Source organism: Balaenoptera physalus (genome assembly GCF_965194825.1).
Source record: "Balaenoptera physalus genome assembly, chromosome: 10".
NCBI lineage: Eukaryota > Metazoa > Chordata > Mammalia > Artiodactyla > Balaenopteridae > Balaenoptera > Balaenoptera physalus.
This window is the reverse complement of record NC_138889.1, coordinates 109725595-109739099: the sequence shown is the minus strand read 5'-3', so window position 1 is coordinate 109739099 and position 13505 is coordinate 109725595. Positions and strand designations below refer to the sequence as shown.

General features: G+C 50.9%; 1 protein-coding gene across 6 annotated transcripts in view; it reads left to right on the top strand.

Annotated features, from left to right (window-relative positions):
* MRPL21 (mitochondrial ribosomal protein L21) overlaps positions 1–13505 on the top strand; it is a gene marked incomplete at its 5' end in the record, with an annotated part of 36787 nt that overhangs the window by 9295 nt on the left and 13987 nt on the right. For 5 of the 6 annotated variants that reach the window (XM_082477662.1, XM_082477664.1, XM_082477666.1 and 2 more), the window contains 2 exons: positions 261–364; positions 3003–3118. In XM_082477662.1, coding sequence (XP_082333788.1) covers positions 261–364; positions 3003–3067 — 169 coding nt within the window. In that variant the 3' untranslated portion in view covers positions 3068–3118. Of the gene's footprint in view, positions 1–260; positions 365–3002; positions 3119–13505 lie in introns of those variants that run through there. The other variant, XM_082477663.1, reaches the window with a different exon arrangement.

Here is a 13505-nt window from a genome sequence, read left to right as displayed (position 1 = left end):
CCGCGTACAGAGCAACCAGAACAAATCGTTGGCCTGTTCCTCATTCGTTGCGGTTTGGCCCTTTTAAGATTCGCTGTGGGACGACACTGTTCTTTGTTGTGCTTTTTGGTAGTTTTCACGGTGTCTGCAGGGAGGGCGTATGACGTTGACAACCCGCAGAAAAAGAAGTTAAACTTTATTTAGATGTTCTCACGTGAAGCACTAGTAAAACTGAGAAATAATCAGGAAGGTCCATTACGGTTCGTTTTCCTCTCTTCCAGAAAGGATCTTGTTCAAGTAGAAGCCACAGTCATTGAAAAGACAGAATCGTGGCCAAAAATCAATATGAGATTCAAGAAAAGGAAAAACTACAAAAGGAAAAGAAGTAAGTTGGAGAAACCATGGCTGCTGCGTTCCCGTCCCCTGGGTGCTGCCCCGCGCCCTGCGCTGGGCCAGGCTGGACGGGGACCTGCCCTCCGCCAGGCGCTCTTGGGGGTGCAGCGGCCCAGAGACCAGCGAGACCAGTGAGAGCTCTGCCCGCGTCCTGGCCCTGCCGGGGAGGGGCGGGTAGCAGTCGATAACCACTCCGGGGCATGTGGAGGGCGCGGCCCTGGGAGACGTCAGTGGCAGCTGGGTTCCTGCCGGGAAACCCAGAAGCAGGTCACGTGTCCACCACGGGGCATGGACGAGCAAACGGAGATTCCCTCAGTGGGATGTTGTCCGGTGCAGTGCATGGCCCACCTCCACACGGCAGGGACCATCTTAGACTATGTGAAGCCTGGAGGTGGGCAGAGCTCAGCCTCGTGCTGCCGGGCACGCACTCGCGCCCGCACGCGTTATGCACACGCATACGATGGCACGTTTTTAAAGGAAGGACGATACGCGCAGCATTACGGGTGTGGCTGCCTCTGGGGGGCGGGAAGGAAGGAGTCACAGATGCACAGGGATCACGCGTCCCGTGTCCCGGTTCCCGTGGGCAGCTCGTCCGACTTCATCTTACCGTGACGCTTCGAGTGTTCGTTCATGTTTGTTCCGTGAAGCAAAGGCAGGTGGGGACAGCCTCCTCAGAAGGTGGTTAAAGAGAAGAGGTGGCGGCTGGAAGGGTGTGAGGTCGAGGATGGGCTGGGAGGCGGAGGTGGGGCTGGTTTGTTTGAAGGAGCGAAAGAGGCTTTGGGGGAGGAGGGAGGCCCGTCTGGAGCCCGAAGGAAGGGAGTCCTGGGAGAGAAGGTCTGGAGAGGCTTCCCTGGGGAGGCAGCAGGCGGGTTGGCCCCTGGAGGGCCAGGGCATCAGGATGCTGGTGGGATGGAGCGGGGAGGGTGGGCTCGAGCACAGGGGCTGACAGACCAGGGACGGGAGGGCCCCCCATCCTGTCCCCCGGCCGAAGGGGCGTCCAAGCGGCATGCGGTGCCCCGACGTGTGGTGCCCCTGGTTTAAAGGGCCGGTAACAACGGGCGTCACCAAGGTGGGTCTGCTGGGAGGGGGCAGGGTATGGAGGCGCGAAGGGGTGAGGTCAGAGGTCAGAGAGGTGAAGAAGCAGCGCCCCTGTGTGGACTTGCCGCTGGTTCTGGCAGGTGCAGCGCGTGGGGTGGGCAGAACCTCAGCCAGGAAGGGAAGAAGCAGCGGCGGGAAGGGTTGGCACCTGAGAGGGGGACTTCACAGCAGGGCCCTGCCCCAGGGGCGCAGGCAGGGCCTGGTGAGCGGGAGTGGAGAGGCCGCCACATCCAGCGGCCTTGTGGTGACTTGTGGGAGTTGGCGGCTCAGCGTAGGGACAGGAGGGGAGCCTGTGCCGCCTGTGCCCTGAGTGGGGGCAGGAGACCCCGCTCTCCCTGCCTGGCCTCACGGAGCAGGGCTGGGACGAGGGTTCACGGAGGGAGCCCCCTCGGCCCTCACCCAGCCATCGCTGCCCGCTCTCCACGGCCTGGGCTGTGTCTCCCCCATCTTCGTGACCCCATGTGACCTTTTGTTCCCATCCAGAGCCCCCTGCCATTGTCCAGTAAACCCACAAGCAGGAACAGAACTGTCCCTGCAGGGGCCTCCACTGGAGGTCACAGCCCCTTGGGGTGGGACCCACAGGCTGCAGCATCCTGTCTCAGGAAGTGTAGTTGGCCCCCTGTATCCCCGTCTGCCACACTTGCAGAGTCAACCAGCCACAGATTGAAAATTTGCAGGAGGGACATCCCTGGCGGTCCAGTGGTTGACTCCACGCTTCCAATGCAGGGGGCGCAGGCTTGATCCCTGGCCAGGGAACTAAGGTCCCACATGCCACAACTAAGAGCCCGCGTGCCGCAGGGCCAAAAAAAAAAAAGTAAAGAAAATTTGCAGGAAAAAAACATCCCAGAGAGTTCCAAAAAGCAAAACTTGAATTTGCTTCACCAAGTACTTACATAGAATCTATATTATACATTGTATTTACACCTGTTCATGTGGCATTTACAGTGTTTTAGGCCTCACATGTGACCTAGAGATGGTTTAGAGTATACGGGAGGGTGTGTGTAGGTTACATGCAGACACTAGACCCTCTTATTAAGGGGCTTGAGCGTCCTTGGATGCCGGTGTCCTCGGGGGTCCTGGAACCCATCCCCTGCAGATGACGAGGGACGATGTCTGTCTCTCACAATCCTCGGTTACAAACGGTGAAACGTACCAGAGACGGTAGCTTCAGCTTTGCTAGAGTTGGGTCAGTAGGGAGCCTCTCCTGTGCCCTCCGCCAGCTCCAGTAGCCCCAGCGTAGCCAGAAGGGGTGCCCCCACCCATGCAGGGCAGGGGTCTCTGGGCACGTGGGGGCGTTGCAGCCCCTGCGGGGTCTGACGGGGCTCACGGAGCGAGTGGTGAGGCAGGTGGTCAGCGATGACCAAAACCACGGCCTGTGGGACATCACTGGGTGCCCGGTTCCGCCCAGCTGCGGGGCGGTGCTGGTGCAAGGCAGACCCTCGAGGAGAGAGCGGGCGGCGGCCGGGTCTCGCGGTAGCTGGTCGACAGCGTCCGGATCTGTGTTCATGCCCGGGCCCTGCTCTGTCTTGCAGTTATCGTGAGTCCTCAGACCGTCCTCCGGATAAACACCATCAAGATTGCTCCATGTCTGTGCTGATCGTCCAGCTAATGTTTCTAGAAATATAAAAATAAATCCATTTTCCGAGGAGACCGGGTTTCCGTGTTGTGGTGTAGGTAGCTCTGCTGTAAAAAGCTGTCCTGTTGTGGCTTGTTTGAGGCTGAGCGCCCTGACTGGGAGCTTGTTCTTAGTAAGGAATAGCCTCCCTTAGCTGGAGAAACCAGGAGTTCGGGAAGAGTTACACGTGTGGCCCTCCCAGGGCTGGAGCCGGGATGCTTGTGTAAGAGACAGGCTGATGTTACTGGCCGCCCTCCACCGGGCACCGCAGGGGCGTGACGTGGGGGACACAGCTGGGGCCCAGGAGCTGACGCCAGGAGAGACACGATCTGGATTCCACTCCTGGGCAAGATGTACAAAAACATGAGCAAATTCCATCCCTTGGGTAATCCAGTTACCTGTTTCTAGTGATTTGCTTTTCTAAGAAGCTGAGATGCAAACCAGGCCAGTGTGTCTGGGTGCCGAGTCCCTGCCCTGGTCCTTTTGCTCCGCTGGGTCCAGCAGGGAAGGAGGACCACAGTGCCCGACGGGGGCACTATGTCCAAGGCCAGGGCGCGGCGGTGGGGCTGCAGAGCTGGGGCAGCGCAGCACGTCTGGGAACTGGATGTGAAGTGACAGAGCAGAGGGGCCAGAGCAGTTTTGAACTTGATCCTAAAGGCAGCCTCCTGTCCCAGAAGGGTTGGGGGCTGCTGTCTGGGGCGGGTCAGGCCGGCAGCTGACCCCTGTGACAAGGGAGGGGTCCTGAACCAGATGGGCCAGGGCTGGAGGGCAAATGGAAGGACGTGGAGGTGGGGGTCGAGTGTAGGGAGCGGGGGTCTCCCGGACAGCCCAGGCTCCTGGTTCTGTGTCCTTCACAGAGGCCGGGCTTCCTCCAAGAGAATAGTTAGGGCTTTCAAGAGACACAATAAAACCCTTTATCAAACTGTAGTTAATACTTTCTTCCGGAGTCCCATGACGGGGGAATGAGAAAGGCGGGCGGCACTGCACCAGGAGGCCTCCCCCTATCCTCCCTGCCCCCTTTCAGGTACCCAGTCGCCCTCGGGGATGCTGGGGGATGCTGGCTGGCCAGGCCCGTGGGGACACTCCCCCTCCTGCAGTGCCCTCCATGTCCAGCAGGGGGCAGCAGTCCCGCTGGATGCGGAGATTCTGGATTCGGCCGCTGGTTACTGGCTGCAGTGCCCCGGGGGTGGGCGGCAGAGGTGGTGGGCCGACCTCAGAGTGTGGGTGTGCTCCCTCTGACACCACCGCGTCAGGATCTGTGATAACTTTCCACACGCTGTAGCTCGTGCGGACTGCTCTGAGAGCCACGGCTCTGGATCCCGGGGCCTGGCTCTCTCCGGGTCCTCTCGGCCAGCCTAGGGCCCACTCCTGTGGTCCGTTTTACCTGTGCAGGTAAGATGGGAACCACCTCCCACATCCTTCAACTTACGCACATCCATATGCTTGAAATACAGAACAGATTCTGAAATCGTCTGTCGTAGTCAGGCAGCACAGCTTACGTAGTTGGGGAGGGGGTGGGTGGCTCCGGACCCAGACTGACCTGGGTGTGAACCCCAGACCCACCCCCCAAGGAGTCCTTGGGCACGTTATCTGGTCCCTGGGCCTCAACTACTCATCCCTCAAATGGGGGCGATACTAGTACCCACCCTCTGGACCACCGTGAGGGTTCTGGGCGACAGCAGCTGCTCCGTCTAGGCAGCATTTGTGATCCTAGAAAGAGGCAGAGCCACCGTGCTCTGGGGAGCGGGTGACGTGCCTGTGAAGCATTGACGTCGGTGTCGAACTGGTGAAAGATTACTCCTTTTAAAAGCGGGACTAGGCATCATTCACAATAGCCAGGAGGCAGAAATAACTCGTGTCCATCCTGATGGATAAACAGATGTAGTCTACGCCTACAATGGACGTGTTTATTCAGCAATAAAAAAGGAATGGTTAGGACTCCACGCTTCCGCTGCAGGGGCACAGGTTCGATCCCTGGTCGGGGAACTAGGATCCTGCGAGCCGCCACAGCCAAAAAAGAAAGGAGTGGCATTCGGACACTTGCTACAGCACAGATGACCTTGAGGACAGTGTGCTGAGTGAAAGAAGCCAGACACAAAAGGACAAATACTGTATGATCCTACTTACATGAAATACCCAGAATAGGCAGATTCATAGAGACAGAAAGTAGGTTAGAGGTCATCAGGGGCTGCGGGAGGGGAAACACAGAATTCTCACTTCCTGGGCACCGGGTTTCTGTTTGAGGTCATAAAAAAAGTCCGGAAGTGGATAGTGTGATGGTTGCACAACATTATGAATGTCATTAATGCCGATGAATTGTCAGTTAAAAGTGGTGAAGTTGGTAAATTGTATGTTATGTATATTTCACCACAACTTTTTAAACAAAGGGAAAAAACCCACTAGGTTAATGAGTCACATCAGTTGACTGAAAAAAAAAAAAGGCAAAAATTGGATTCCCGTGGCTGTCGTTGATGACTGTTCCCTCCCAGCTGTTCTTGGCCGGTGACAGGACACTGCAGCTGCAGGTCACCTGGGCTTGGCAGGGGGCTCCAGCCACACCACTCTCACCACCTGTCATCTCGTTGCCTGCCGGGCCCTCCCAGGCCGGTGTCTCTGTTCCCTTTTTCACAGGAATACTTTGCTGCTTGGTCTGCGGTGGGGCCTTCACCTCCAAGCACCTGCTTGCCTCCCTGCCCCCGCTCCGCCCCGTTAATCCAGACCCCTGCCTAGCGGGCACCACCTTGGCCTCGCCCGGCTCCCGAGCTCAGGCTGCCCCTCTGTCCTCCGCCCAGTTCCCTCCGCCAGGCTGCAGGGCTAACCCTCTCAGGGCCAGGTGTGGCCCGAGACCCAAGTCCATGGTCACCCCAAAACCTCCCAGCGGGTCCCAGCGGGTCCAGACAGATAGTGGGGGCAGAGCATGTAGGGAGAGCGTGAAAGGGGACGATGGGATGCAGGACAGCCCCGGGCCAGGCACGAGGGCTTTGATCAGACTGTCACCTCCGTTACTAACCAGGGGGCCTGGCTGCTACTGAAACGTGTCACTAGCTCAGATGGGGCTGTGGAGCTGTCCCATCTCAGCAGGTCCCTCCCCAGGTCACCGTCTCTGCTCCCCGTCTTGTACCTGGTGTCAGCACACGTGTATTTCTCTGTCCCGGGTTTCTCCTCTGCCTCCCTCCCCCACTGGACCACCAGCTCCAGGAGGGGGGAACGTATCTGTTTTATCCACTGACGTACACTCAGCATCCAGGACCACACCTGGCCTGCAGCAGGGATGCAGGTGAATGCACGAATGTCTCCGTCACAACCCCTAATTCCACGCTGCTGCTGACCGGGGGAGGGCTGAAGGGGCTCCTTCCGTCTGTGGGGTGGGTCCCAGGCTGTGCTCGGGGCCGCAGGCCTGGGGGCTTGGGGGCTGGGGGAGGCAGAGGGTCGGTGGAGCCTGCCCAGTGGCGTCGGGTGAGGCGGCTGGCCCAGCAGTTTTACAGAAAAGATGGAGTCCTTGGTGTCCAGCAGGACCACAGTCAGAGCTCTACAAACATTAAAGATGTAAGTTGGGAATTCCCTGGCGGTCCAGTGGTTAAGACTCCATGCTTCCACTGCAGGGGGCACAGGTTCAATTCCTGGTTGGGGAACTAAGATCCCGCATGCCGTGCAGTATGGCCAAAAAAAAAATTTTTTTTTAATACTTTTTAAATAAAGATGTAAATTGCTCTACAGTGCCAGCAGGGCTGCTCTGCTTCCTGCAGGTGAGCCCAGCTGTCAGGAGGGCAGCTTCCTCCTGACATCTCCCCACCCCGGGGGCCTCGGACTCCTGGGGCCACTTCCACTGAGTCAGGGCGCAAACCCGCAGGGCCTGGTTCTCGGAGATAAGGGCGGCACACCTGGCGGCTGGGTGCCCCTTGACCCACTTCCCGCGAGGCCCCGCGGCAGAGACAGGGAAATGCAGAACCCGGGCTGCTCACCTCCCTAGAGACGCCATCTGGCTTTCTTCTTCCTCTGCTCCCGTGGGCGGCCACCAGAGACACATCGTCCCCTTGGAACCCGGGCAACACTTCCAGGAGTCCAGCCCTACCCCAGGCTCCTGATAAGAGTTCAGGACTGGCAGTGTCGTTATCAGGTTGTCCTGGAACGATCTCGGGGGGACAAAGACCACCTCGCGGAGGGATCATTTCCAAGTAAAACTGCCTGGCGTGGGGCCGGCCTGCAGCCAGCAAGCCAAAGAGGAGAGCGTGCGAGTGTGGGGAGACGCAGCCCCTGCCCCGAGGGGACGAAGGAGCAGAGAGTTGACACCGTTGCTGGGAGGTCCATGCAGGTCAGACCTTGACAGTGGGGACATCTGTGAGCTGCTCTGGGCTCAGGGCTCTGGGCCAGGTGCACTAAATCATCTGCGCCTCCAAGAGCCCTGCAACGTGGGTACTGTCGTTTCTCACCATTTTACACACAAAGAAGCTAAACCATAGAGCGGTGATGGTGTTTCTTTTTGGTTCCCCAGATCTGATATGGGCAGCCGGGGTTGAGGAAGCTCAGCGGCCAAGTCTCCCCTCTTTTTTTTTTTTAACTTTGGTTTTATTTTATTTATTTATTTATTTATTTATTTATGGCCGTGTTGGGTCTTCATTTCTGTGTGAGGGCTTTCTCTAGTTGCGGCAAGTGGGGGCCACTCTTCATCGCGGTGCACGGGCCTCTCATTATCGCAGCCTCTCTTTTTGCGGAGCACAGGCTGCAGATGCGCAGGCTCAGTAATTGTGGCTCACGGGCCTAGTTGCTCCGTGGCATGTGGGATCTTCCCAGACCAGGGCTCGAACCCGTGTCCCCTGCATTGGCAGGCAGATTCTCAACCGCTGCACCACCAGGGAAGCCCCGAGTCTCCCCTCTTAACCGAGGCCAAGGGAGATCTTCTTGGGGCTGAAGGTTTGGACAAATAACGAACTGAGGGGGGGTTGTTTGTTTTTTTGTTTTTTAATATAAATTTATTTATTTTTGGCTGTGTTGGGTCTTCGTTGCTGTGCACAGGCTTTCTCTAGTTGCGGTGAGCAGGGGCTACTCTTCATTGCAGTGTGCGGGCTTCTCATTGCGGTGGCTCCTCTTGTTGCGAAGCATGGGCTCTAGGTGCGGGGGCTTCAGTAGCTGTGGCGCGCGGGCTTAGTTGCTCTGCAGCATATGGGATCTTCCCGGACCAGGGCTCAAACCCGTGTCCCCTGCATTGGCAGGCGGATTCTTAACCCCTGCACCACCAGGGAAGCCCCTGAGGGGTTTTTTTGAATTGTTCAAAGTGGTGTCTTGAAACCCCCCAAGTCTTAAACCTGGGGCCCAGATGTAAACCTGGGTGGAAGCCATAACCTGGGCCTCAGACGCCAGCCGAACCCCCCGACGCTGCACTCTGGAGCAGAGAAGGCAAGTGCCCAGTGCCCCGCATGACTCAGACCTGACGCCCGGTCCTCAGGCCACTGCACCTGACCAGGAAGCCCCTGACAGGAGGCCGCCCCTCAGGCATCTCCGGGACCTGAGGAGAGGAGTCCCCGCTAGGATGCCTGGCTCTCAGGTGACTCCATGACAGGACGGCTGCCTGAGCCGTGTGGCTGACAGGGTCTTGGTGCTCCGGCCTGCTGTCAGGCCTGAGCCTCTGAGGTGGGGAGCTGAGTTCAGGACATTGGTCCACCGGAGACTTCCCAGCCCCACGTAATATCAAACGGCAAAAGCTCTCCCAGAGATCTCCATCTCGATGCTAAGATCCAGCTCCACCCAACAGCCAGCAAGCTCCAATGCTGGACAACCTTTGCCAATCAACTAGCCAAACAGGAATGCAACCCCACCCATTAGCAGAGAGGCTGCCTAAAATCATACAAAGTTCACAGACACCCCAAAACACACCACCAGACACAGCCCTGCCCACCAGAAGGACAAGATCCAGCCCCATCCACCAGAACACAGGTACCAATCCCCTCCACCAGGAAGCCTACACAAGCCACTGAACCAACCTTACCCACTGGGGGCAGACACCAAAAACAATGGGAACTAGGAACATGCAGCCTGCAAAAAGGAGACCCAAAGCACAGTAAGTTAAGCAAAATGAGAAGACAGAGAAATATGCAGGAGAAGAAGGAGCAAGGTAAAAACCCACCAGACCAAACAAATGAAGAAGAAATAGGCAGTCTACCTGAAAAAGAATTCAGAGTAATGATAGTAAAGGTGATCCAAAATCTTGGAAATAGAATGGAGAAAATACAAGAAACGTTTAACAAGGACCTAGAAGAACTAAAGAGCAAACAATGATGAACAAACAACACAATAAATGAAATTAAAAATTCTCTGGAAGGAATCAATAGCAGAATAACTGAGGCAAAAGAACAGATAAGTGACCTGGAAGATAAAATAGTGGAAATAACTATCACAGAGCAGAATAAAGAAAAAAGAAAGAAAAGAATTGAGGACAGTCTCAGAGACCTCTGGAACAACATTAAACGCACCAACATTCAAATTATAGGGGTCCCAGAAGAAGAAGAGAAAAAGAAAGGGTCTGAGAAAATATTTGAAGAGATTATACTTGAAAACTTCCCTAACATGGAAAAGGAAATAATCAAGTCCAGGAAACGCAGAGAGTCCCATACAGGATAAATCCAAGGAGAAATATGCCAAGACACATATTAATCAAACTATCAAAAATTGAATACGAAGAAAAAAATATTAAAAGCAGCAAGGGAAAAGCAACAAATAACATACAAGGGAATCCCCACAAGGTAAACAGCTGATCTTTCAGCAGAAACTCTGCAAGCCAGAAGGGAGTGGCAAGACATATTTAAAGTGGTGAAAAGGAAAAACCTACAACAAAGATTACTCTACCTAGCAAGGATCTCATTCAGATTCAACAGAGAAATTAAAGCCAGACAGGCAAAAGTTCAGAGAATGCAGCACCACCAAACCAGCTTTACAACAAATGCTAAAGGAACTTCTCTAGGCAGGAAACACAAGAGAAGGGAAAGACCTATAAAAACAAACCCAAAACAATTGAGAAAATGGTAATAGGAACATACATATCGATAATTACCTTAAATGTAAATGGATTAAATGCTCCAATCAAAAGACATAGACTGGCTGAATGGTTACAAAAACAAGACCTGTATATATGCTGTCTACAAGAGACCCACTTCAGACCTAGGGACGCATACAGAATGAAAGTGAGGGGATGGAAAAAGATATTCCATGCAAATGGAAATTAAAAGAAAGCTGGAATAGCAATTCTCATATCAGACAAAATAGACTTTAAAATAAAGACTATTACAAGAGACAAAGAAGGACACTACATAATGATCAAGGGATCAATCCAAGAAGAAGATATAACAATTGTAAATATTTATGCACCCAACATAGGAGCACCTCAGTACATAAGGCAAATGCTAACAGCCATAAAAGGGGAAATTGACAGTAACACAATAATAGTAGGGGACTTTAACACCCCACTTTCACCAATGGACAGATCATCCAAAATGAAAATAAATAAGGAAACACAAGCTTTAAATGACACATTAAACAAGATGGACTTAATTGATATTTATAGGACATTCCATCCAAAAACAATAGAATACACTTTCTTCTCAAGTGCTCATGGAACATTCTCCAGGATAGATCATATCTTGGGTCATAAATCAAGCCTTGCTAAATTTAAGAAAATTGAAATCGTATCAAGTATCTTTTTTGACCACAATGCTATGAGACTAGATATCAATTACAGGAAAAAAACTGTAAGAAATACAAACACATGGAGGCTAAACAATGTGCTACTAAATAACCAAGAGATCACTGAAGAAATCAAAGAGGAAATCAAAAAATACCTAGAAACAAATGACAATTAAAACACGATGACCCAAAACCTATGGGATGCAGCAAAAGCAGTTCTAAGAAGGCAGTTTATAGCAATACAATTCTACCTCAAGAAACAAGAAAAATCTCAAATAAGCAACCTAACCTTACACCTAAAGCAATTAGAGAAAGAAGAACAAAAAAAAACCCCAAAGTTAGCAGAAGGAAAGAAATCATAAAGATCAGATCAGAAATAAATGAAAAAAAATGAAGGAAACAATAGAAAAGATCAATAAAACTAAAAGCTAGTTCTTTGAGAAGATAAACAAAATTGATAAACCACTAGCCAGACTCATCAAGAAAAAAAGGAAGAAGACTCACATCAACAGAATTAGAAATGAAAAAGAAGAAGTACCAACTGACCCTGCAGAAATACAAAGAAGCATAAGGGATTACTACAAGCAACTATATGCCAATAAAATGGACAACCTGGAAGTAATGGACAAATTCTTAGAAAAGCACAACCTTCCAAGACTGAACCAGAAAGAAATAGAAAATATAAACAGACCAATCACAAGCACTGAAATTGAAACTGTGATTAAAAATCTTCCTGGGGCTTCCCTGGTGGTGCAGTGGTTGGGAATCTGCCTGCCAATGCAGGGGACACGGGTTTGAGCCCTGGTCTGGGAAGATCCCACATGCTGCGGAGCAACTGGGCCCGTGAGCCATAATTACTGAGCCTGCGCGTCTGGAGCCTGTGCTCCGCAACAAGAGAGGCCGCGATAGTGAGAGGCCCACGCACCGCGATGAAGAGTGGCCCCCACTTGCCGCAACTAGAGAGAGCCCTTGCACAGAAACAAAGACCCAACACAGCCATAAATAAATAAATAAATAAAAATTTAAAAAAAAAAGACTTACTAATGACATTTAAAAAAAAAAAAAATCTTCCAACAAACAAAAGCCCAGGACCAGATGGCTTCACAAGAGAATTCTGTCAAACATTTAGAGAAGAGCTAACACCTATCCTTCTCAAGCTCTTCCAAAATATAGCAGAGGGAGGAACACTCCCAAACTCATTCTAAGAGGCCACCATCACCCTGATACCAAAACCAGACAAAGATGTCACAAAAAAAGAAAACTACAGACCAATATCACTGTTGAATATAGATGCAAAAATCTTCAACAAAATACTAACAAACAGAATCCAACAGCACATTAAAAGAATCATACACCATCATCAAGTGGGGTTTATCCCAAGAATGCAAGGATTCTTCAATATATGCAAATCAATCAATGTGATACACCATATTCACAAACTGAAGGATTAAAAGCCATATAATCATCTCAATAGATGCAGAAAAAGCTTTTGACAAAATTCAAAACCCATTTATGATAAAAACTCTCCAGAAAGTTGGCATAGAGAGAACTTACCTCAACATAATAAAGGCCATATTTGACAAACCCACAGCCAACATCATTCTCAATGGTGAAAAACTGAAAACATTTCCTCTAAAATCAGGAACAAGACAAGGATGCCCACTCTCACCACTGTTATTCAACATAGTTTTGGAAGTTTTAGCCACAGCAATCAGAGAAGAAAAAGATATAAAAGGAATCCAAATCGGAAAAGAAGAAGTAAAGCTGTCACTGTTTGCAGATGACATGATACTATACATAGAGAATCCTAAAGATGCTTCCAGAAAACTGCTAGAGCTAATCAATGAATTTGGTAAAGTAGCAGGATACAAAATTAATGCACAGAAATCTCTTGCATTCCTATACACTAATGATGAAAAATCTGAAAGAGAAATTAAGGAACGCTCCCATTTACCATTGCAACAAAAAGAATAAAATACCTAGGAATAAATCTACCTAAGGAGACGGAAGGCCTGTATGCAGAAAACTATAAGACACTGATGAAAGAAATTAAAGATGATACAGACAGATGGAGAGATATACCATGTTCTTGGATTGGAAGAATCAACATTGTGAAAAGGACTATACTACCCAAAGCAATCTACAGATTCAACGCAATCCCTATCAAACTACCAATGGCATTTTTCACAGAACTAGAACAAAAAATTTCACAATTTGTATGGAAACACAAAAGACCCCGAATAGCAAAAGCCATCTTGAGAAAGAAACATGGAGCTGGAGGAATCAGGCTCCCTGACTTCAGACTATACTACAAAGCTACAGTAATCAAGACAGTATGGTACTGGCACAAAAACAGAAATATAGATCAATGGAACAGGATAGAAAGCTCAGAGATAAACCCACGCACATATGGTCACCTTATCTTTGATAAAGGAGGCAAGAATATACAATGGAGAAAAGACAGCATCTTCAATAAGTGGTTCTGGGAAAACTGGACAACTACATATAAAAGAATGAAATTAGAACACTTCTTAACACCATACACAAAAATAAACTCAAAATGGATTAAAGACCTAAATGTAAGGCCAGACCCTATAAAACTCTTAGAGGAAAACATAGGAAGAACACTCTTTGACTTAAATCACAGCAAGATCCTTTTTGACCCACCTCTTAGAGAAATGGAAATAAAAACAAAAATAAACAAATGTGTCCTAATGAAACTTAAAAGCTTTTGCACAGCAAAGGG